The sequence below is a fragment of the Taudactylus pleione genome, unplaced genomic scaffold, assembly GCF_031769625.1.
Source record: "Taudactylus pleione unplaced genomic scaffold, aTauple2 ptg000083l, whole genome shotgun sequence".
NCBI lineage: Eukaryota > Metazoa > Chordata > Amphibia > Anura > Myobatrachidae > Taudactylus > Taudactylus pleione.
The window spans coordinates 17,918,043-17,945,121 of NW_028284485.1; the positions used below are offsets into that span (position 1 = coordinate 17,918,043).

The 27,079-nt window shown below is 41.6% G+C and overlaps 1 protein-coding gene across 2 annotated transcripts in view; it reads left to right on the top strand.

The window, feature by feature from the left end:
• LOC148532156 (cadherin-6-like) overlaps nt 1-27,079 on the top strand; it is a 351,919-nt gene that overhangs the window by 125,897 nt on the left and 198,943 nt on the right. For both annotated transcript variants that reach the window (XM_088468252.1, XM_088468254.1), the window contains exon 2: nt 6,376-6,726. In XM_088468252.1, the coding sequence (XP_088324378.1) occupies nt 6,496-6,726 (231 nt within the window). In that variant the 5' untranslated portion in view covers nt 6,376-6,495. The remainder of the gene's footprint in view (nt 1-6,375; nt 6,727-27,079) is intronic.

Here is a 27,079-nt window from a genome sequence, read left to right on the forward strand (position 1 = left end):
TAAGATGGATGGGGATGGTTGATCATTGAAAGGAGGGGTGTGTGCTGAGGGTATGGTAGGATATGATATCCTGACTTATGGAGTAAATTTTAGAGGTGAAGTAGGTGGCAAAGTCAAGGGCAGAGAGTGAAGAGGGGTGGGCAGAGGAGGGAGTTGAAAGTGGTGAAGAGACGCCGGGGGTTTGAGAACTGGGAGGAGATGACAATGCATATGAGGTCAGGGCCGGTGCAAGGTTTCTCAGTGCACTAGGCAAAGATTCACCTTACCGCCCCTGCTAACCCCAGCCATCTACATAAAACCTCACTCACGCATTTTTAACCAAACCTTAACAACATTTGTGTGTACACTCTGGACAGTAATAAGCCATACATCAGCACCCCCAAAACATAATATGCCACACAGCTGTGCCCCAATACATATTTATGCCAGATGTCAGCCACATAATGCCACACATCAGTGTCCCAATACGTAATTATGCCACACATAAGTGCACAATACATAATTATGCTACACAGTGCCACAATACAGCTGTGGAGCTGAAATTTCAAAATGGCTATGGAGGCAGAGAACTGAGATATTCATGGAAAGCCTGGCATCCAAGCCAAGCCCCTATCCCTCAGTACAGGTGGCAGCGTGGCATCCCTCCTGCAATCCAAACAACTCTCATCCGGAGCACAGCGTGGTGCTCCAAAGGGGTCAGTGCATTTTACCATCTGCAAAATGGGCAGGTAGCAGCACCATGCTAAACCAACCTGGCATGGACCTACACATCACACATCCTTTCTTTAGATCTATTAAATTAAACACTGATGTACACTCAGAGCACCAAATATGCCCATTCACCTCCAGCCCCATTTACAACCCCCATTTACTCCCAGCAAACCATTTACCCATCCTATCAGCACTGATTAACCAATTCAGCAACCACTACCTTCCCCCACCCATCATCCATTCCTCTCAAGAATCCATGAATCAATTAACCCCCTGCTAAACCATTCCCTCAATAACTCATCAATCCGCCCCTGAGAATCCATTAACCTATTCCTCTCCATTCCATTATAATGTCTCCCTCCCAACACCCATTAACATGTTCATCCATCCTACAAGCTCCCATAAATATCTCCCTACACAGCACCCATCAACCTATTCACCCACTCATCACCTAATAACTTCCCCCCACCAAGCACTGGTTACCCTATTCATTACATATTACCCCAAACACACATACATACATACATACACATATACATTCATACACACACACATTCGTTCATATAATCGGCAGCAGCTCCTCGTGTAGTTTGGAGGGGTGGAGCTTTTTTCGTGATGGACAGGCTGGGACCCCGAGGGTAGGAGGAGAGGACTTGTGGAGAGGGAAGGGGTGGCCACCATACTGCCTGCATATTTCATGTTGCTGAATGCAGATTCTGGACAGTGAGAATGGTTCTTGTGATAACCCACCAAACCTCCCCCCGCCCCGACACCACACTGCACTGCACTATCTGCATTCATTGACTTGGAACATGACGGCAGTGTAGTAGGCACCCCTTCCCTCTCCTCCACATACAGCAGCACAGCACGCATCAGTCATTGTTGTGGCTGACAGCCCAGGACTCAGCGGCGACCTCCAGGGTCCGGCGTCCTTATGCAGCTGCCTAAAGCTGCCTGATGGTAGCTCTGACCCTGTATGAGGTAATAAATGAAAAAATAAATAAATATTGTCATTTTCAACTTTTGCACTAACATGGTAAATATGTCTCAAGTGTTCTGGAAATCATAGCTCTTTTTATTGTAACAATGTGATTATGGGGCCTATTCATTAAAACATAATTATCACATGTGACAATTATGTTTTGAACTCGCTGCGAGTTCAAACACAGCTTAGGCGGCATTCATCATGCCTCCTGCCCTAAACTGTCACTTCTGAAAAACTGCTGTTTCTAATAAGCAGTTTTTTGGAAGTGAAAGACTTTTCTCCTGCACTTGATAAGTTTTCACTGCCTGTCTTGCGCCGCTTGAAGCTGTGGACCTCACTGCCCCCCACTCCACGCAAGTGTGTACGATCTTCTTTCGGTGAGCCGGGCCACGTGTCTGCAGTGTGAGCTCCGGGGCTCAGCAGTGCAGACACAGCGGGGAGAGATCTGAATAGATCCCTCTGCTGTGGCTGCCTTGTAAATCTTCACAGGCTGCCGTGTAAGATTATCAGGCTGCCGTGAAGATTATCGGGGGCTGAATGCCATCTCAGGGTGATGTTCAGTAACACCATCGAGTTCTGAAAACAATCCTTTTTCGGAACAAATATGTGAACATTTTAATTTTCACATGCTTTTGTAAAATATAAGTGATGGTGAAAAGGCCCCTATGTGAGTTGGTTTAGAAAATGTTTTTGTTGTCTTTAGTGTTTACTTATCTAGCAGTCCATTATACCAATTATTAAATGAGCTATAATATTTAGAATGTTTCATAAGTGGACATTAAAAGGCAGTAACAATACTGTAAGTAACTAATTATGAAGCTTGCTGTAGTTGGCAGAAAGTAGTAGCTGATTAGTCACATCTAATGAAATAAAACGCAGATGTTTTCTTGGGAACTGCTTAACTACATGTTTCTGTGCTGGAAATACAACCACTACTGCAGTTGCTTCTGTCATAGCCATTAATTGGTAGTTTCTAATAGGACATTCTGCTGTTCCTGTGGATACAGTAACCCTTGTGTACTGTCTCATTTTCCAATCGCTTGGGCAGACACTTGACACTCGTTACCTTTGCCAGCAGAAAATTGCAAGGTTGTTTAAATGCTGGGAGTAGGCATCACACCAATGCCAATGGATAAGTGACATGTTAAGCTAAAATAAGCATGTATACATACCTATACTTTTTTCACAGATCATTTACATCTAACTATCTAAATAAATATATATACAGTATATATAATATATATATAGAGAGAGAGGGAGAGTGCATCAGGTGCCTTGATTTTCTACAGCATGCAGATTGTATTATTGTACTGTCTCCTTTTTCCTGTAATTGTACCTAGGAGAATACAGCAGTATGTATTAATGTCATGGTGGTTATAATAGGGCAGAGAGAAGCATAGAGTGAGGGTGCAGTAGGAACAGAGAGGAAGGAGTCTTGCAGGGCTTGACAATTGCAGATTCTGTGTTTTCTGACAGAATTATAATGCCCCACCAGCTGGTTTCAATTCTGAGACCACATTTCATTGGGTATTAAAAAAAACTCTTTTTATTTTTATTATTCATAATGATATCCTCATTTTGGCAGCAAATTACATCACTGTAAACTGCGTTATTAATAACTTGTGTAAGTCTTCTCACTCAGTGATCTCTAGTGCAAACACATATACACAATGAGGTTGATGCAGAATCGAGCTTCATTTATTCACACTGCGAAGCTTTAGAACTAAGCACATACAAGTACGGACGATCCAACATCATATGCATATCGATTGCATCTACACTTATTATGGTAACTGGATTGTGATGGGGTGCTCTCAAGTAGGCAATGTTCACTGAGGACAATTGCAGTCCATGCAGACCTGGACATAAGTGAAACTATACCTTTTTCAAGGGAAATAGTTAGTCACTAGCATACATAATTGTCCACTCTCGTGGAACCTGCGGGAGGCTCAAGGTTTTTCGGGTAGCCCCGTCTCCCTTGGAAAAGTAGGCACTTCTCCCACATCATGCCCACTTTTACTGGGAGTCAGCAGTCCGTGAGTATGGGGTGGGACCTAATGACGGGATTCTATGATAATCGCTTCATTTGATCCTTCCCCCAATTTAAATTATCGGGGTTTGCACTATTTTACAGTGAGGGGGCAGGGTCTAATGACACGGATAGTCCAGCCCCACCTCCATTGCTGCCCACTTGCAGTTCCTCTCCGGGCTTCTCCTGTAGTAGATAATAATAAGTCAGCAAGTATGCTAGAATTGGGCAGGTGCAAGTGCTTGCTGATAATGATGATTAGTAGAAAACCAGGGGCATATTGTACACACATAGATGTGGTCGCATATCGAAATGGATACAGCTCCGCATATGGGGGAATACTGTATACACATAGTTTCCTTGCATGCTTCTTTTGAGCATTGTACTCGCAATTTTCTTTCAACCCTGCATCAGGCCCATTGCATTGACACATATATTTTTGATATGCAGTTCACTTGCATTATACATACGAATGATATGCACTAGACACATATCTATGCATGTAGCTTACAGCACTTTTTCCATTCATTTAAATAGGGTTTGCATAGGGATCCCAATCACAGACATTTCTGAGCCCCAAATATAACCCGGGATTATAATCATTAAATCCTGGGCATTATGGGATTCAAAACACAGTGTGGATAGTTGGATGATGCTTACCTTCTTGGATCCGGTTGCATTATCCAGTCCTCTCAGGCTCTGCCAGATATCCATAGAATAGATGGAATCCCATAATGCAGTAGTTCCAGGCTGGGATCAAACTGTGTAGTGACATAGACACTGTGTGGTGCACTCCCAGCCAATCATAGACTGAGAGCAGATGCAGCACAAGTTACCAGCTCTTCTACTGCATTTGGGCCTTAGGACTGGACAATGTGCCTGCCAATGACAGAAGCCCCTTTTGAGCACTAGTGTTGAATAAGGCAGTGAAAGAGGAGGGGGGCAAGAGGTAGAGGGAAGGGGGTGGCGAGGGAGTAAGATTGCCGGAGGGGAAGAAAGAGAAGGATAACAGAAGGAAAGGAAAGATATCAAGTGGACAGGCAGGGGAAAGATAGCATTGAGACAGGAAGGGGTGTGGAGGATGGATGACAGAGAGGACAGGATGCGAAGATGGATAGCAGAGAGGACAGGAAGGGGAGATGGATAGTAGATTCGGCAGGAGGTGGGAGAGGGATGGCAGAGACACAGGAGGGGGAGATTGATAAGAAATAAAAAATACATTTAAAATTATAATTATTTTATTACCCCTTCTTCCCTTAATCCTGAAATTATTGGATTACAAAATTATTTTGGGATTGGAATCCCTGGGTTTGCACCATATTCACTACTGTAGATGAGACATTTTACAAAATAGTTACTGAAATTGCTACAATTACTCCATTGGGATACCACCCACTCAGCAGCTCATTCATTATTCTTGGACTTAGATTGGGACTTAGATATTTAAGAATTTATATAACTTTTTATACATTTATATAATTTTTTACATTTTTCAAAGTTCCATATACGCATATGGGTAACTTTTTATAGTGGTACCTGGGGTGATTTTAATTGTATTTGTGTGCTACATACTTATATTGTGATATTGGTTCACGTGGATTATATTTTAAACCGAAGTAAAATTCTAATTTTAAAATAATTTTCTATATTTGTTTTTGTCCTTGTGGTTGGCAATTAGTGACGGTTAGCGCTAATAGAGTTAAGGCGCCTTATTTCTTTCCTCACTTTTTTTCTTCACTACTGTAGATGCTACTTGAAATGAATGTGATAAGATCAACACATTATTTAAAAAGAGTCTATTCAAAAGCATCAACCAAAATACCTTAATATATAGGGCATTAATTTAATTAATTGATCATTTATCATAAATATTTTTTTATTACATCAACACAAGTTACAAAGAAGTAAATAAGACTAGAAACAGACAATTTTTATTGAGTTATTTACCTTTGTATTTTTCTGGAGAATGGGGCAAGCTGGGAATTGTTAAAATTATTTTAATAATCCATTCACAGAAAAGGCTGAATGACATAATGCATATTTCACACATTGTTATTTGTTTTTTTTAATGATTAACAAGAGCCAGAAAATAGCTTGATACAATAAACAATATAATATAATTTCTTTGAATGTGAGTGTAGTTTGTTAATCTCTATATATGTTGCTGAAATGATGCTGCCATATTTCAGTGAACTTCACCCCAGTTTCATGCTCATTGCATTTAATCAATAAAAAGAATAACTACCTTGCAAACAAATACAATTCTTTTTTTTACTTCTTATACATATTTACATGTTGCACTTTTAAAATGGTAGAGGGTTTCCATCATTGAGCAAGTTTCTTTCCTTCTAATTGTTTACCATACTGTATTCCCTATATTGAGAGACAACATTATTTCAGCCTGCCAATCACCAAAGGTTAAGCTTACACACCTGCTATAAGTCAGTATTAAATAGAATTATATATCTTTCACTTGTGAACAGATGTTTCTTACATTACTTTTACAGTATATGTTTCCTTTTATCACTGTCAATATCTCAGAAGGGACACAAGGAACAAGGCATGCTTTAGTTGGTTTTATTTCTTGTTTAACTGTACAGTTTTAGGTCCTGTAATGTCAAATTATAATTTATGTTGGATTTTCTTGCAGATATCCATTGAGAGCCAGAGACCTAAATATGGGACAGCAGGAAGATTGATGCTGAATACAGTTGAATAAAAAGAAACCTCAATTGTGCATGCTTTCTGTTCACATCATTGTTACTGCAACATGAGAACTTTCAAATGCTTATTACTTGTTTTTTGGGTTTGTCAGACCCCAAAAAGCAGTACAACTCCTCTGCCAGAAAGGACTACTGCTAGCCCAGAGCCAATGTTAGAGGATCAACAGTCCAACAAAGACAATGACATGGAAAGGAGCCGCTCTAAAAGGAGCTGGATGTGGAACCAGTTTTTTCTTCTTGAGGAATACACAGGAACAGATTTTCAGTATGTTGGCAAGGTATTGTCTTTCTATTATACAATTTTCACTCCAGTGTTAGTTGTTAATATATACATGTCAGATTAACATGTTGCAGAGACAGCTGAGGTATGCTCATAGAGAAAAAGCCTTAATGTAATTTATCTCTGTTACAAAACCAGCATCTGCCACCTACCAGCAACTAAATGAGTGTCTTGAGTGAGAAAAGATGAACTGCCACGCCAGATACATGGCTTGCAATTCAGGAACTTCCCTGTAACCAATTATACAAATGATTGCAGCTAATCATTCCTTCTGTGACATTTTGGCAGCATTTCATCTGCAGGTGTTGTATAGTACTCTGAAGCCTGTGTAAGATACGTATAGTTATTGGACATTTTTGAAAAGAGAAACAATGTGATATTTTTGAATGGCTATAATAGGAAGATAACATTTTCCAAACCAATATTCAGATACATCTCAATATTTCTTTTTAGACTTACTGTAGCTGCCTCGTTTGTTTATAGAATATTTTAAATTGAAAAATCCAAAAACATGCATTATTTAAATTCTCTTGGAATCTGAATTTTTATTGGAATTTACTAGTTAAGGTGACAGCAGTTTCTTCCATTATGTCAGATTCACTGGGTTGTACCACCACCCTGAACTAGGCATCAAACAAAGCAATCAATTTTGACAGAGCGGTTGGTGGGCAAGGGGAAGAAGGCATGTTCCAGGCCAATGGGGATGACATGTGATAGACTATGAGTAGGAGCTTCTGTCATGCAGATGGCTCCCATCCTCTGATACTGCTCTCTTTGGTCATGTAAACCCTGTGCAGGGTATTATAGCATGTTGAATACAGTCAATGGCAGTTTTAGTTCAGTAAGTACAGTACAATTCCTTTTGAACTATTCTATGCTATCTCTAAATGGTGAATAAAGAATGTACATGATATTATTTGATCTTTAATGTGTGGACATCAACATGTAACAGGCAGCAATAATCCGGGATAAAGGGGCCAATATTTATTATGTTAATTATCAGGGGAACTGGATGGCCCCAAATAATTAAAGCTCTAATTCGCCCTGAGGGCCAGAACAATTCAACATTACTCTGGCGCAGAGACAGCTGCTGTGAATAACTGCTGATCCCGCAAACCCTTTCACCACTACTTTAGTAGCAGTCAAAATTAGGACTATCAAGTCTGACCCGGCAGTGCTACTGTGCATGCTTGTATGGGGAGAATGGGCCAGATCAGAGCTGCAAAGTAAGAAGGAGATATCACTGATATCTCCTGCATTACCTTTATAATGAATAGCCCTGACACCTAATTTATACAACAGTAGTTGAAAATTTTAATTTTCACCGGCTTTTGGATTAATTAAGTGATGATGACTAGACCCCTAAATAACACACTTTATGTTTCCCAATTAGTAACATTTGTTTGTAAAGAGGAGAAATTAATTGGAAATAAAATGTGTTTTTATTATTTCAAGCTTGACATGTTAAGTACTGTACAATTTCATTTATTTCTGCAAAATACTTTATGACGTTACATTTAAGAAAATAGCTACAGCTGTATGCTCTACAGCTGTACAGAACTATTACTAACAGACAGAGGTGTTTTAAGACATATATTTTAAAAAGCTATTAAACTTACTGTTGGATTTAAATATAAAGTGGCTTGCAAAAGTATTTAACCACCTAAAAAGTCAACAGATTTGTCTGTGTAACAAATTACAAATAGAGATTGTTCAGGACAGTATTTTTATTGCGTATTGTGAACCAGTAGGCTCTTAAAGTAAATCTTCAAACTCATAATTCTTCATTGATCTGCAGAAAATAAAGTTAAAAATTATGCTTTCATAAGTATTCAACTTCTGCAAACTAGAATCATACTAGAATCTGAAATAACACCTTTTGCTGCAATAACAGCTTTAAGTCTATTGGGATAAGTTCGTACAAGATTTGCACACTGATTGGGAGTGATTTTTTTTCCCAGTCATCCTTGTACTGTACATTTACTCCAGTGTGTTCAGGTTGGTTGGATAATGCTTGTGGACTGCAATTCATATAGTGCCACACATTCTTAATTGGAATGAAATCTAAACATTGAATTGGCAATTGTAGAACATTCACCTTTTTGTTGTTAAACCACATCCGTGTTACTTTGGCCTTGTGCTTGGAATCATTGTACTATTAAAAAGTGAACTTTCTCTCAAGCAGACTGAAGTACTGTAGGTTGTCTTGCAGTATCTCCCTGTAATTTGCACCATTGGTCCAATTTTAACAAGATGCTCAGTCCCCACTGAGGAAAAGCATGATCAAAACATAATGCTGCCACCCAGTTACTCACTGTTGGGATGAGTGTTTATTGAGGAATGGGCAGTATTAGGTTTTTGCTACAGTACACATAGCATTTTGAATTGGGGCTGAAAAGCTCCAGTTTTGTTTTATCACAAAAAATCTTATCCCACATTTTCAGGGTTACCTGTAAGTATTACATATCTCCAAAATATATGTATGGGGGACCACAGTAGATATTTAAATGGGTTGGGGTAGGGATCCCGCCGATCAGAATGCCTAAGGTCAGAATACCAACAACGGAATCCCAACAGTCAGAATCCTGACAGATTTAGGTGTGTCTTCTAACCCTTGCTCTAACCCTTCCTTCCTGCAGCCTAACCCTAACCTTCCACCTAGTGCCTAACCCTAAACCTAGCCCCTAACCCTAAGCCTGATACTCACCGTCAGGATTCCAGAGCCGGTATTCTGACCACCAGCGTCCTGACGGTTGGGATGCCGATTACATCCTATTTCAATTGCAAAAGCAGCCCCCATAGTTTTCTATGATGGCTGCTAAATGCCAAATTTGCCAAGATCCAGAGTACTAATCATTCTGGTGATTGACCTTGGTAGCTAACGCTATCATTAGATGGCATTAGCCAATAGAAGCCTATGGGCGACATTGCACAAAGTGTCCACTTGCACATGCAGTCTGATGACCGTGTATGACAGTAAGAACACCAATCCCTTTATTTCTTACACAATACCGGGACAAGCTTCTATTGGAGCTCCTGTCCTTGGATGTAATTATTTTTAAATTCTGGCAAAACTTATTTGTTATTGCCACTATATGTAGTAATGAGAAATGACTGAATAATTATCGTTTCCAAATCCCGGTAATTGATAAATATGCCCCATAAAATGCTAGCAGTGATACGAGAGAAGTGTCATTTTTGTGACGCGGTAAGTTCAACATATAGGGGTCTATTTACTAAGCAGTGTTAGGAGAAGTGAAAAGTGAAGAGTGAAAAGTGATAAGGTGCCAGGCAATCAGCTCCCAGCTGTCATTTTTCAAACACAGCCTGTGAGATGGCAGTTAGGAGCTGATTGGCTGGTACCTTATCACTTTTCATTCTTCACTTTTCACTTCTCCTAACACTTCGTAGTAAACAGACCCCTCAATCATACTTGAACAGCAGTAGAAAGTTATGTTGGATTGTGTACAAATGAGACAACTGAAATTTTTTGTCTGATTTGTTGGTTTATTAATATATTTACAACATACAGTATATGATGACTTTATGCTAAGTGTCGCTTCTGGTAAGTGTAGGTAGAAAACTAAAACTTGTTTTCATTAGTTCTGCTAGTTTCTGAGTCAGTGCCAAATGCAAGCATGTGATGTACTTTCCAATGCGGCAGCACATTTGTGTATTAAGCTAGGTGTTATGAAGATATTAAGCATGTTTATTTTTATTACCATCTGTACTTTTGCTAGAAATGTCCAGGTCTTTTTAGCATTATCTGTAGATAAGTCTCCAACATATGTTAGTAAATGAATAATGCAAATAGCTACAGTTTGAAATAAGTAATAAATCAAATATAGCAGTAGAGGCTACATTTAACAAATTATGTCAAGTATTTTGTTTGTCATATTACACTTTCAAACTCCTACTTATTAGAATGGAGCTCTGTGACCTTCATCCGCTGTGGCAATATATTTATTTAGTTATTATTTTGTTTATTAACAAATACTTTTACAGCACCAGCATATTCTATTGCACTATACAATTGGGAACAAAACTGAAATAAAATGAGACTGAGTATTCACCGACAGGCAATGAAGTAAATCAGTATATATATATATATATATATATATATATATATATATACTGGTTGAGTCTCCCATATCCAAAATGCTTGGGACCAGGGGCATTTTGGATATCGGAATATTCCGTATTTTGGAATATTTGCATAAATAATGAAATATCTTGGGAATGGGACCCAAATCTAATCACAGGATGCATTTATGTTTTATATACACCTTATACACACAGCCTGCAGGTTATTTTATACAATATTTCAATAATTTTGTGGCTCAAACAAAATTTGTGTACATACATGAAATTTATTTATGTTACATATACAACTAGTAGACACAGCCTGAAAGTAATGTTATACAATATTATTAACAATGTTGTGCTTTAAACAAAGTTTGTGTACATTGAACCATCACAAAACAAAGTTTTTACTATTTCAGTCATGCTCAAAAAATTCCGTATTTCGGAATATTCCGTATTTCGGAATATTTGGATATGGGAGACTCAACCTGTATATAAGAATTGGACCCATTTAGAGCTATACTGATTGTCTTGCAATACATTAAGGACCCTATTTCTCAATATTATTTTTTACTAATAAATTGTAAAAAAAGGGTATTTTCTTGCCATTTTCACATTATTTTAGTATCACATTAAAGGGGCCTATCCATTAGCAGATAAGTTTGAATGATGAACAATTTATCGTTCAGTCATTCAATTTATCTGCTAATGGATAGGCTCTGAACGATAAAAATGCGCACTCCTGCGGCCGACAAATTGGGTCTATTGTCTCTCCAACATGTTGGCCAATTATCGTTTATCGCTGACAGATATTAGAAATATCTGTTGCGGTAAACGATGAACGATGAATGATTTTTTAATGAAAATTAATAGAAACATAAAAAAAATCCACTCCCAGAATGATGTCATGCAATATCGTTCGTCGTTTGCAAAAATCTGTCATGTACATGACAGATATCTGTCACAGCAGCCCCGGGAATTTTCAAAAGAGAATTCTTTTGTCTTTCAGAAAGATCTGCTAATGGAAAGGCCCCTTAATGCATACTTGCCTACACTCCCTGATTGTTAGGGAGACTCCCTGAAATAGTAGCAATCTCCCTGTCTCCCTGAAGAGTCCAGCAATCTCCCTGATTCCACCTTACCCCCATTATGTAGCTGTTATATTTATAAAAAACAGAGATATATACATTCAAATGGGATCATTAGTATAATTTCCCTGCATTGGGTATAAGGTACAATGAGCCCCAGGGTCTGGCTGGCAACTATTAGCCTGGGGGGCAAATGCATGCAGGCGGCCCTGGCAGAGGGGTAGCGTGTAGCCAGGGTGCCCGAAGAACGTGCGTGCTACGGCGCCCCCCCCCCAAGTGTTCCAGGGAGGAGACGGGTCCATATGGGATTAATGTAAAGTAAAAATAAAGATTAGGAACAGCCCGTCGTGGTGCCCATATGCAGTGCCCCCCTGTGCCCCAGGAGAGGACCCCCTTATGCAGTCCTCCAGTAGTGACCCCAGTAGTGATCCCCCCTGTGCAGTGCCCCTTGTGCCCCCAGTAGTAAGCCCATTATATAATGCCCCCATTAGTGGTACCCCCTATGCAGTGCTCCTTATATAGTGCCCCCAGTGGCAGTCCACACCCCATGCAGTGCCCCCAATAGTGGTAACCCTTATGCAGTGCCCCTTAAGTGGCTCCAGTTGTAGTCTCCCCCCTATGCAGTACCCCCAGTATTGCCCTTTTTATAGAAGTGAGCCAGGTCACATGCGAGGACACCTTCAGTGAGAAGTGTGCTGAGAGGATTTGCAGGGACAGTGCTTTATCACAAGCTCTGTCCCTGTATGCGGATGATTGTACATCCAAGTGATATATATTACATTTGCAATGCATATTTAGTCAAAAATATCACTCTACAACCGCATTTAAAATGCTGATTGTAGTAAATAGGGGCCTAAGTAATTGTGATGATCTGTACACATTGGCGGAGTTATATAAGTCTCTATAATCACTTACAAGACATGCTCTAGCCTGACATACTTTATTTGATATTTTTGTCTTATGTTAGCACAATTGATATCACTTTTGTGTGACAGGGAAAGAGTCCTAAAAAATTTTTTTGCCTTTATGCTTCACATATAAAACATCATTGTTTTTAGGTTTGTTTGTGATAACACATCATATGATTATTTAGAGGTGGACGCAAATACGCTCATAATGTACACAGGGAAAAATGCATGCAAAAAAAGTGTAGGTTCAATTAGAATATCTCAAGTTGCATAGAGCTCAAAAGCATTAGGATTTTTGCTAACATAAGGTACATTACTGTAGTTATTCAAGTGTGTATACTGATGCAAAAGAGTAGTAATGTAGCTGAATGAAGTAATACATCGAATATCTTGAAACTCTTAGTAGATAAAGCTTCATTACCCCTTTCGTACATTATATAAGAATGTAGTGAAGTATCACACACTAATTTAAAAGATCATATATTTACCATAATTTTTTATTAAATACGAACACAAAATATACAAATTAAATTACGTTAAATGAAATTAAGTTAAAAAAAAAAAAACACCTGTTATTTTTCCTGCAGTAGTCCAAATGGAAATATTTATTCAGTAATGCAAATGTGTGGAACATTAGATCTACATTAGGCAATATTTAGGTAAACAATGGAAGATAAACAGGCAATAGATAGACAGGGACTGAAGGTCGACAAGGTCTGAAGGTCGACACACTAAAGGTCAACTAGTAACAAGGTTGACAGGTACTGAAGGTCGATAGGCAATAGGTCGACAGGGACTGAATGTCAACAGGCAGTAGGTCGACAGGGACTGAAGGTCGACAGGCATTCGGTCAACAAGGACTGAAGGTCTACAGGCAATAGGTCGACAGGGACTGAAGGTTGACGAGTTGTAGGTCGACTGGGACTAAAGGTCGACAGGCAATAGGTCGACATGTACTGAAGGTCGACAGGGTCATTAGGTCAGCACTCATATAGTCGACATGCAATTGATTGTCACTTTTTTGATTCTTTTTTTTTAGGGTTAGGGCTAGGCACTTACCCCGACGGTTAGGGTTAGGCACTTACCCCGACAGTTAGGGTTAGGCACTTACCCCGACGATTAGGGTTAGGTACTTACCCCTCGGTTAGGGTTAGGCACTTACCCCGATGGTTAGGGTTAGGCATTTACCCCGACGGTTAGAGTAAGACACTTACTCCAACCGTTAGGCTTAGGCACTTACTCCGAAGGTTAGGGTTAGGCACTTACTCTGAAGGTTAGGGTTAGGCACTTACTCCAAAGGTTAGGGTTAGGCAATTAGGATTAGGCACCAGGAAAGAAGGGTTAGGGTTAGGCACCAAGAGGATGGTTAGGGTTAGGATTAGGGTAAAGATTAGAAAAAAAACATGTGTCGACCATTTGCATGTCAACCATATGAGCTTCGACCTTCAGACCCTGTCGACCTTCAGTACATGTCGACATTGTTACTAGTCGACCTTTAGTGTGTCGACCTTCAGACCCTGTCGACCTTAAGTCCCTGTTGACCTGCCTGTCAACCTATTGCCTGTCGACCTTCAGTCCCAGTCGACCTACAACCTGTTGACCTTCAGTCCCTGTCGACCTATTGTCTGTCGACCTTCAGTCCCTGTCGACCTACTGCCTGTCGACCTTCAGTACCCATCGACCTTATGACTAGTCGACCTATAGTGTGTCGACCTTCAGACCCTGTCGACCTTCAGTCCCTGTCAATCTATTGCCTGTCTATCTTCCATTGTCTACCTAAATATTTGTCTATCTAGACAATGTAGACCTAATGACCGGATACCCAGGGCCGCCATCAGGGGGGGTCTGCCGGGCCCGGAGTCCCGGGCCCGGAGAGAGCGGGGGCCCGGTGACAAGAGGGTAATGAAACCGGGCTTCGGCAGCCTGGGAGAAACGGCGCAGCGCCGCCGCCAGTATTTGATGCATGGCACCATCCGCGAGCATTACAGCTCGTGGACCGGCGGCCAATCAGGAGTGGCCGCTATGGCCGCTCCTGATTGGCTGCTGGTACGCGAGCAGTGATTGGCTCACGGCCAACGCCATATTTGAAGTGCCGCCGGCAGCGCTGCGCTGTTTCTCCCAGGCTGCCGTTGTGTGTCTGCGCCGCTGACTCCCGGGGCCGGGCCCGCTGACACTGAGAAACAAGGTAGGACCCGGAGTCCCTGCCGTATGCCCCTCCACCTAGTGCAGCTGGCCTTCCCTACCCTAACCCCCTACTCCAGCCAGCCTTCGCCTGCCCTGTGCTCCCCTTGTCTAGGCAGCCTTCTCTTCCCTGTGCCCCCCCAGTCCAGCCAGCTTTTCCTTCCTCTGTCTAATCAAGCCACCCTTCCCTTCCCTGTGCTCACCCTAAACCAGCTATCATTCCCTGCCCTGTGCCCTCTAATCCAGCCAGTCTTTTCTGCCTTGTCCCCCCTTCCCAGTCCAGCCTTCCCTGCCCTGTGCTACCTCTAATCAAGCCAGCCTTCCCTTCTCTGTGCTCACCCTAAACCAGCCATCCTTCACTGCCCTGTGCCCTCTAATCCAGCCAGTCTTTTCTCCTTGTCCCCCCTTCCCAGTCCAGCCTTCCCTGCCCTGTGCCTCCCCCCTAGTACACCTAGCCTTCCCTGCCCTGCCCTCCTCTAGTCCAGTCAGCTATCCCTGCCCTGTGCCCCCCAATTAAGGTCCAGCCTTCCCTGCCCTGTGCAACCCCAGTCCAGCCTTCTCTGTGCCCTCCCAGTCCAGGCTTCCCAGCTGTATGTCCCCATGTCCATCCTTCCTTCCCGACCCCAAACTTTGAGAACGTTTAAACTGGTTTAATCACCAATTGACGTCCCACCCCCGAGTGTAACTCCACCCACATTATACAAAGCTACGCCCACCTCTGTGCCATCCCCGGGGGGGCCCTGCCTATTTTGTCAGTACCGGGCCCCACGATTTCTGATGGCAGCCCTGCGGATACCTGCAAATAGATGAACATGACTTCATATAAAATAGCTAATAACATGCAAAAAGCAAACCTCATCTTTATATGTGCAATATTCTAAAACAGTGAGAAGTATATTGGAATAGTGAAAGAAGAAAGTAAATGACATTCCTTACAGAATGATCTGAATGCTTTGTAAGAGAAACATTTTTTTTTTATTTGGCTACTACAATATCTGAAAAGAGAATCCTGGGGATATATTATACTAAAGTGCAGGTTTATAGAAGTGGAGCTGTTGCGCATAGCAACCAATAAAATTCTACTTACCAATTATCTAGCACCTTCTAGAAGATAATAGCTCTGATTGGTTGCTATGGCAACAACTCCACTTCTAAAATTCCTGCACTTTAGTAAATATACCCCCTGGAGCGAGTGACTGTGTGTTGGGTGAAATAGCCACTCATTAGGTTATTACAGATCTTGATGTACCAAGCCAATTATTTACATACAGGCACTTTGCTGCCGTAATGTGCCAATTCTACTGCAGGAGTTGGTGATCACATTATACTCTCTCACACAACATGTACTTTTACCTTCCATACTGGAACTATCAATCTCTTGAATGTGAATAATTAAAGCATCAGTTTTGAATATCTTTGCTCTTATCAATATATACTGTATAGTGTGTAGGTCAATGTTCATCCATTATTAAACATACATAAGCACTCACACGCCTGTACATTAATACTCATACACATACATCTGTTTCTATTTTGATTGTTTCCTTGTATATATTATTTACCAAATGGAAATAGAAAACATAGATGAAGAGATGGTTTAAAATTTTAGGGGAATCTGGGTACAAAAAGACTGGGTGCAATTTCTGTACATTACAGGACATATTCTATTAAGGGCAGTATCTGCTGGAACCAGGGGCGTAACTCCCAGAAACAATGGAGGCGCCTGCCTCCGGGCTCCAAGCCCCTTCTCCATCTATAGCTTGTCCGGCAGCAAACTGCAGCGTTGATTAGCCCTGTCCTGGGAGACCCATTAACACCTGCAAATAGGGACAGGAAGGTTCCCATCTGATACACCTCAGCCTGTGCTGCAGCAAGCGACGGTGCACCCGCCACTGCTGCTGAACAGTGAGCTGGGACCCGAGACATCTATCCCAGGGACCACCGTTACAGAGATCCACTTACTGGATACCGACGATTATGCAACACAACAAATGGCGGCTCACCAGCATATGCTGCTGCAGAGTCGGCTGAAATTCGGTGAGTTTAGCTGACTCACCAACCATTGTCCCACAGCATACCTGGAGTCATGGAACAAAATTTACATATTAGGCATAATTGTATTTGAGCATCTGTGCCTCATTCGGTGCTGCCAAGGCTAAAAGCCACAGCAAAACGCACGTCGGTGTCCTGCTGTGTATCTCAGATGCTTCATGTACAAATTCTGAAGACTATCTATATATATATATATTATCAGGGCCGGTTCTAGACATTGTGGAGCTCAGGGCGAAAGTTCCCAATTGCGCCCCCCCTCCCCCCCCCCCAAATAAAGAAATCACCTTTTATAGATGCCGTTCCTCTACATACGCTGAAAGCGCGCGCGCTTCCGGAAAGGGGGCGTGTCCTTGTGGAACACCCCCAATTCATCACACTGTGGGGCATGCTCAGCACTTACGAAGGTGCTGGGCTTCCCCCAAGCTCTCCCCTCATGGCGAATTATTGCCATGTGCAGTAATGCGCCTTACACAGTATATCTTACACAGTAATGGCCTTTATAACACATTTATGCCACCCGTAGTAATGCCCTTTATAACACATTATGCCACATGCAGTAATGCCCTCTATAACACATTATGCCACATGCAGTAATGCCCCCTATAGTAATGCCCCATTAGTAGTGCCCACAGCTGTAATGCCCCCATCAGTAGTGACCCCAGTAGTAATGCCCCCTATAGTAATCCCCCCAGTAGTAATGCCCCCTATATAGTCCTGCCCCCAGTGCAGTACTGGTGCTTCTGAAAAAAAAAAAAATTTAAATACTAACACAATACTCACTTTAAGCCCCACTCCTGCGTCCGGTCCGACGGCGGCTCCACGGATCTATGGGAGAGACGTCATGACATCCCTCCTATAGTGCTCTCTGCGGGAGCCGGAGCTCAGCAGTGAGCTCCAGCTTTCAGCTGCTGCTGCAGGGAGGGAGCTGGGTGCCCAGCAAATGGAGACTCCCTGTGGCGGCTAGCAGGGGTGGACCGGCGATGGTTTTTTTGTTTTTTTTCTGGGGTCTCAGTGGCGCCCTCTAGGGGCCGACGACCCGGGTGATTGCCCTGTTAGCCCGCCCCTAGAACCGCCACTGTATATTATGTATGTACCTATGCACTAACATTAGGAGAACTATACCTGGGTCTTGACACTGCAAGACCGTGGGGCTTGGTAGCACTAAATCAGGCACAGACTCTATACATTTATACCTGATATGTAAATTATCATACACCTCTAGACCCCATATAATCTTCTTCATATATTCTTTCTAGGTGTGATTTCATTGGTATACTTTTTTTATGGGGGGTGCCAAACTCTAACTTGCCTCCGGGTGACTGGGATGACTTTACGCCCCTGGTTGGAACAAAATGAAAATTTCTAAAAAAAGGGGCTTGATACATGTACTCCTATGCAGTCGCAGGAGGCGTGGTCATGCCCCCTTAGGAAAAAAACCCAGTAAAAATTAGGTTTTTGTGGTGCTGCATGCTGGGGAGGGGGGTGCTATGAGCCCCTTAGCCCGGCGCATAGCCAGTGGGGGATGCGATCTGTGTGATCGTTCCCCCCACAGTCATAGGAGACTGCTGTGGCTGCTGCAATCAGCCTCCCACTGCAGCCCAGCACACAGCAGCGTGTGCTGGCAGGGCCGACTCCAGGGGTAGCCACGCCCTGTGCAGGATGGCTAATAGTCGCCCCCTAATTACCATTGGCCACCTCACCTAAATTACGTTATTTGGGGGCGTGCCCACATGACACGCCTCCTGTGTAACGTCAGGCTGGAGGCAAGCCCAGCACTCCATCACTAACTGGGCTTCCACCAACCCTCTCCCTGCACTGAATGGATTCCGTTTGCATGCGCACAGCATCCATTCAGCTACTCCGGGGTCCGCCACCGCCACACAGCTGCGGCAGTGGGGGTGCCCAACCTCCCGACCACCTGCGGGACTCTTCATGAAATCGGGATGTTGGGAGGGGTTCACTCTCTCTCATCTGTCACCCCATATCTATCTCTCTCATCTCTGCCCTTACCCATCTCCCTATCTCTGATCTCTGTCTATCCTGCCCCCCCTCTCCCCATGGACCTCTCCCCATGGAGGCATGAATGGTGGTAAAAATTGGGGGTTCTTCTGCAGGCGTGAGTGTGCGGGGAGAAGTTGCACAGAAGTTAATGGCTTCTGGTGCTCTATTTATTAACATTATTTTTACTAAAACAATGTGAAAAGGGGTGGTTTCACACCCTTCTCACATTATTTTAGTATCACCTACAGTTACTACAGGGCAATTGGAGTAGAATTCATAAAATTGTACTCCAACCCTTAATTATCACTTATTTTTAGCAAGCAGTTCGCATTTCCCATAATTGTAATGGGAAATGCGATCTGACCAAAGTTACTAAAATTAAAATGTGAAAAAATACCGGGGAAAGCCCTGTGATAATAATGCCACCTGGAGGTGGCGTTATCCAGTGTCTCCCTGGTTACCGGGGATGTAGTTTGGAAGCCGACAGTCTAAATGCCGTCCGCCGGCTTCCAGGCATTCTAATCCCGGCATGGTACTAATGACAGGCGTCTAAATCTAGCGATTTTCACCCTTGCCAGGCTGCCGCTGTCTGGATTTGAACCGCCGGACATGCTACACCCGGTTAGTGGACTCCTGCTCCAGTATAACGGGCAGAGCAAAGCCCGGAGTCGGCCCCAGTGATCTGCTGTGTGGTCTAAACAGACCACACGCTGATTCACTGTAAAAAAAAATTAAAAGAAAAGTTAAAAAATCCAAACTTACCTGAGTCCAGGGAACGGTGATCGGGGCTCTGGTGATGTCTTCCCTCCGGTCATCAACTGACAGGGTCCCAGTGCAGTATGGAATGTCAGCTGACCGGAGTGACAGAGGACATCACCGGAGGCCCAATAACTACAGGTAAGTGTAATTAAGGGAGAGGGGGTCGTGGGGGTTTGCGATTGCAGGGGGCGGGGCTTAGTGTTGGAGGTGAGGCTTGGCGACAGGGGGTGCAGCAGCGACGGCCGGTCGGCGCATGAGCGGGGCACTTGTCACGGTATTTTTTGCGAAAATACCGTGATAAGGCTCCAGAGGGGATTCACAGGGACAGAGCTTTCTCGCAAGCTCTGTCCCTGCAATCCCTGTGATATTGCCTGAATTCGCAATGCGAATTCAGTCGGTAATATCACACTAAAATCTGCATTACAAATGCGGATTGTAGTAAATAGAGCTCTCAGGGAGGGGCACTGGCATCTGGTGCTGACAGCACTCAAGAAACAGTCCTGTGCATTGGAATAGTGCTGGCTGGGGGAGAAAGAGAGGCTTTGTATGAGAGTCAGGCAGCCAATGAGAGCTGTAAGTGGAGAGCGGGGCAGATCCACCATCGTGATCTCTACTGCGCCTGCGCTAGACAGACACAGTGCATTATATAATAGGTATAAAGGAAGATGCATACAGATAATATCCTTTCACATTATGGTGGCAGAACATCAACAAGTTGTATTCATACTCACCAAATATACTAAAGACAAATTGACCTAGTGTATAAATCAGTAATTTTCTAAACTTCTGGGGGGAACAAAAAACGAATAGTCACTGAAATCACTGAATTCTCAATGCTAAGTATTACAAATGCTAATTTATTAAGATCAATTTAGCAAATTCACAAAAGTGAAAACATCAAAAGTGTTTCCATTGGTATCAGATATAAAGATGAGTTCAAAGCCAGTGAGATGAGAAAAAATGTATGCATATACATTAATTGAAATGAATGGCTCCATTCATATCAATGTTGTTTATGCAGGTATTCTCATTACTCTATTGAAATGAATTGACCACTTAAATGACTATAAAAAGCTCTATTCAGTTTTCCTATAACTAGCCAAGTACAGTGGGCTAAATCTTAGACACCATTCTGGAATGTAATACAAATAACCCTACATTTTAATGTCCTCACAACACCTCAGAACTTAGCATTACTTACTTGATTCTAACATCAATAGAGATACTGAAGTCTTTAGTTATGCGGTTAATACATTTGCTAGCACTTTGATTATGCTCAATGTTGAAATCTTACTATTTCATTTTTATAAAGTAGTTGTCATGGGTGCTTTCAATATTCAGCTCATACAGTTAAAACAAATGATTTGACTACTCAAAGACATTTGAATTTCTATTGAGGTGTTAATAAGGCCGGTAAAGCTGTTTAGTATTCCAGGTACACAGAAACACAAAAAAACAGGGTAATCTGTACATGGTGCCTCTGGAAAGTGTCCTTATATTTGATTATTCTATACCTAACCTGGCCAGTAGAGAAAACTCCATAGACATAGCTTTTCCAATTCATTTTAACATGCCCTTTCATATCTGTGGTCTATACACGGAGTGTGTACATGTAGCGCATTCAATGAGATTGAAATGAATGAAAGCTTCTTATAGATTTTTAAACAGCTCTAGTGAATTCCAATTTTTAAAATTGATGTAAATCGCTAAAAATTGCTGCTTCAAAGATTAGAGAGTTGCGACAAAGAATTCCTATTGATTTTGTTTGATTTAAAAAAGGCTAGAATATCAGCCTAAAGTATATCTCCCTGTAAGCATTGAGACTTTGATATTAAAGCAAAATGTATAAAAAATGCTCCTATGGTAACGGTACATAAGACTTACAACAACTACTCTGTGTGCTGGATTTAAACACTAAACACAGTTTTCCTTTTACTTTGCTTTTACTGTCATGAATCAGCACCCATGCCAAATTGAGTTTTAAAATATCTTTGTGTAACTATGATTGGTATTGCTGACAAAAGCCACTATCCTGGTGTTCCTTAAAGTATTAATAGCTGCAGAATTGTTAAAAATATAAAATAAGTACCAAATATTTTTTGCTACAATTAAAAATTGTAATTCCAATTAAGTTAAAACAAGTCACCATACCGAGCAATTGCCTCAATGAAACCCCCAAGGCCATTCCATTTAGCTGTTTATACTGGTTTTTGGGGGCTGTGAGGTAGGTTCTGTGGGAGGCAGCATAGTGGGATGTGACTGTGCAGACCAATTAGAAGTCACAATCACAAAGATTGAAGCTTTTTTATTGGTCCACTCACAGATTCACACACAGATTCCTCAACAGAGGGTGATAAAAAAGGATAAAAAATACTTTGGGTACTAGGTCCTCGAAACTGAGGAGATTCAATATTAATTCTCAGTGCTCTATTAAGGGAAAGCATTCAGTCAATACAGTACCAAGTAACTGATAATGCTGCATTAATGAATAAATAAAGCTACAAGTAATTTCAATTTACATGTTTGTACCTTTAAGTGTGGAACATTATTCATTTCTACCTTCTTAGGCAAATGAGTGATTGCATTGACTTTTATGTTGGGAATTAGTTGCATCTGTTCAGGTTCATTGGATCCATATGTTGACTGTCCCCTTGTGACAGGAGAACTGCCTGCTCTCTCTGGGTGAGAAATGTTTGAGTATAACTCTTTAAAAACTTAAAAGACCAATAAAATAAATTTATCAGTTTCCATTAAATTTTATTTCCCACCCAATGAATAATATATTTACAGTTGTATTGAGGCTGCTTATTTTACCATCATAAATATTTAGTGGAGGTCTGTTAGTTTCTACGGTGCTGAGTTTAAATATGAAATTAAAAAATATAAAACTTATGGCCACAAAAGACAAAACAACAGGTATATAGCATTTTACAGCTTAATTCAAATAATATGCCATTTTATATCCATTGTTTATATGTCTGAATATTACATAGTGGACTAAATTACTTATTGTTTTAAAAATCTTGTCATAATAATATTTTTTTTCTGAAATCCGTGTGCCAATATTAAATCTACTAAATTAATTTTGGCACCAGCTGGGTGTTAACATGGACAGAACAGTGTATATTTGGGCTGAAGAGCAAAATTTGGGTAGGGGGGCCTTGCAATGCTAATCTAGCCTTCCGGGATCCTCTGCAAAAGAGCTCAGTGGGGATTTCTTATGAGTATACTGTATATGCTACGGAGCATGCATCCATTGCCCATACATTAGATTAGAAAAGGACTCTGCTCTTTTAATAACAGAGCTGGTGCATTGAGGAAGTGGGGGCCTCCGATTGGAGGGGTGACCCGGTACCCATGGTGGACGCACCTCCCGTAGTTCTGCCCTTGGTGTGCAATACAAAATGTTGTTATTTGAGTTACGTAAAAGGTATTTAATAAAACATTTTTTTTTCTGCTGAACTATCTTTTACTAATCCTCTATTTTGCGTTCACCTTTATATTACGGGTAGCAGCCTACAGTCACTTTGGGAGTATAGTTAAATTCTTCCAAAATCATGGCTTTAGTCTTCAGTATTTTACTATTTTAAAGTTCTCAGCCTTTTGCATCCTATTATTTACCTTCAGTGATATTATTCATCTATTACTATTTTTTTTTTCACTTAATTTACCATAGGATGTAAACCGAGTCATCAAACTGGGCTGGGGAAAATGTTATGCCTTTACTACATTATCCCCTATCATGTTTAATAAACTAAAAACAATTAACTTCTAATGTAAATAAAATAGTATTACGCAGGGAGGGTCACACTTAGATCCCCCCCCCCACACACACACACAGAACAACACAGACTGGGACACAGAAACATGTGTTTCCCTGTAGTCTCCTCGCCCTCTCACCATGATGTGGAGTCTCCAGCAAGTACCTTTTCCTCCATGGTGCCTTAACTGAAATTGTTGAACAGCCCAAAGAAGCCCCATCCCTCTGCTCAGGTTAAAGGACCATGTGCTGGGCTCTCCCAGTCAGGGTTCAGTACACAATTTCTGACACTGGGTGTCTCACCATAGAGAAGCAGGAAGGAGCTGCTGCTCTGTAAGTGATATACCTCACCATTACCTGTTCCCTAAGGTTCTCCCAAAATTTGGAGAACTGCATGCATCACAGTGCAACCTCTGACCTAGCCAACTGACATTTGTGGCTTGTCTGCTCATTCCTGTGTATCTCTCCTGTGCGGAGAGGGTGAGTAACACCAGGAACACTGCCATTGTGTCACCACCGTTAGTTGTGCTAGGTACTTCACTACCGCCACTGTGTAAATGCTGTACTCATTATACAACACACCACCTATATTAACCGACATTTTCCTGGCTGGATCTGTTGAAGCTGGTAAACACATTGTATGCCTGCTGCATTAACCCTCTGCTATTCTAAAACCCATTCTGCCTGGGTTAATCCCTGGTTAAGTTATTCATCATGTGAACGTCCATCACATACTGTAAGTTTGGAACTCGGATTTAAAAAAAAATCTCTAATTTTGGATTGCATGTAAACAGGTTCAAATTACATAATAGAAGAAACTAAAACACTTGAGGGTGGTTTTACCAAAAACAAAACGGGGCTTCGTGCATCTCCAATTCTAATGTTATATTATTTTTCTTTATACTCAACCATAAACATAATTATTAAGCATAATATCTCTGGCTCCCTGCAAACTGTCACTATACTGTACTATAATGAACATTCCTGACACCATAAAAAAGTTACCTTTAAAAGATATCAAACTTTCTGCTGTAGTCTTAAAATAGCCTTAATATTTCACCTAAATAACCTTTTTCTGTTTAGGATAAGCAATTAACGTTAGGCGTATAAGTCAAACTTAAAGATGTAAGTATTTAATGGATGTGAGATCTATGTTATTAGATGACAAGGCATAAATATAACATTAACTTAAGACCTTATACAGTGCAAGGCAATCACTTTTTAGCACATGCAGGATGGAAATTGATTAGGTGCAAATCACTGGAGAATAAATTGCCTTATCAATGTTATGAAAGGCCAAATAGTTGAGAGATGAAAATGTTAGATGACAAATAGTTTTGCTTATTTTTACAAAATAGAGTATTCACCTTGGATGCTAATTTAGGTTGAGTTTGCTATGGTTCGCTGGTACTTTTGTGTGCTGATGTAATTGAAGCTTGTAACCTGTCACTCTACTTAGTCTATTTGTCTGCTTGATAAGAAAATACATCCTGTGGAGACCCAGCTATTATAACTCCAGTTTCCAGTAGATACGGGCAATTCGCTTTAGACATTTCTGAAATTTGCTCAAAATTTCCACATTCACTGAAATAAACAAATATATCCCAATTTCCCCAAAATTCTACAAACAGTTAACAACTACTGGAGACTTGGGCACCAATATCAGCCACGTGCTGACCAGGTTGGGGTGGTTTTCACTATACTCTAGCAAGAAGGCTACTAAGTATGGTTTTCTTCCATACTTGCCTACTGTCCCAGAATAGCTGGGAGGCTCCAGAAAATCATGTGGCACTCCCAGCCGCCCAGTAGAGTGTGTAAGTCTCCTGGCCGGTCGCCACCCACACCCCTCACTGCCATCCACTCACCCTTTCCTCCCCCTGCAGCCGCCCACTTATGGAATACAAATGGGTAGTCCAAGGGGAGCCAATGACGCGATTCATGCTGAATGCCATCATCGTGGCCTTGCCCCCTGCGTCACAATGCCGCTAATCTCAGCATTGTATAGCAGGAGCTGGGGCACGATGACGCAATTGTGCAGTCCCTCCTCCGCTCCACCCTTAATCATGCATCCATCCTACCCCCCCCCACTTTGTTGACCTGGCTGTCATAAAACAATAGCTTCCCTTTTATGATTGCTGCAAATCTACAGATTTCCTACTGTAATCCTAATACAAACTGTAAGCATGTCTTCAATATTATTAATTTAATGCTCCAAAGAGTGCTGCAGCTGTGAGGATTAACTGTATGACAAAATATAAGACACTATGATTGCACATCCAGTTGTGGAACTACTATGCTATTAGGTATCGGCGCTTGCTAATGGCAGGTCAAGGCGTCTGATAGGAACCACAGTTTTTACCAGGAACCCGCACAAGAAAGCAATGCTGTGAGGTTGCAGCTCCAGATTAATCTTGCTATGTAACTGCTGACAAACATGAGATTGATAGATAAAAGCTTCAAATGTAAAATTAAAATACAAATCCAAGGTCAGAGGAAGGCAGTAATATAACAGGGAATCTCAAACAACTATAGCAGCATGATATGTTGTTCAAACCCTATTCAAAAAGGCAGAGTGGATTGGTTATAAATCAGATTGATGTCATAGATATATGTGCATATTAATGCAAGCTATTTTAATAAAGTCATACTAATATTTATGTCTTCTGGGAAGTTTTGATAGATTAAGGAATAGACTGGCTAATGACAGATGAGGTTTGAAATAGATATGAGATACTGTATTTTGTCACTGTAAATAGGGTAAATTACTAATTTAACAAAGTAAACTTGAAGACGCTTGCAATAGAGCTAGGTACACTACACACTTTTACAATCATACTTGAGATGCAATTGCTCTTACAATTTCACTTAATATTGAAAATCCAGAAGAGCATGTAGATTCATCCATACACACTATTACAATCTACCTTGCAGCATCATAACAGAGCTCAAAAGCGCCCTGTGATAACCCACCCATTGAGCGCCCAATGTCATGACATCACACGCGCATAACATCATTATGTTGTGCAGAGGTGTTGGGGCTGGCAGCATGGGTAAGTGCGGTGCTGTTCTGTTGTACAGGGGGCAGAGTGCCTGTCTGGGGCATCTAAAGCACACTCAGAAGGCACTGCATCAGTGATCCTGGGTGCAGGGTGCCATTTTAGGCACCCTGCTAGCCAGAAGCAAGGGCCGTAGGGCAGCAAAGGTGCCACCCACATTGTCCTCCAGTCTTTGCAATGGCACTGCTCGCACACCCCTAGGTACAGCCCTGCTACTTAGTAATCCGCAGTCCTCATCTCTCAAAATATTCTGCTGCAAAGATTGAGTATTGGACAGAATGGTTAGTAGTGTATACACACATCCAGGTTTGCCATGCATTGTCTCAGAAATTTTAGTTCTCCCATAAACCCAGATCAGCTGATGAGACTGTTTTTCTTGAGATAAAATATGATATTGTGTGTATACAGACTCTTACAAAATCTCAGTAAGAGGTTGTGAATCTTATGATCTGCAATATGATTG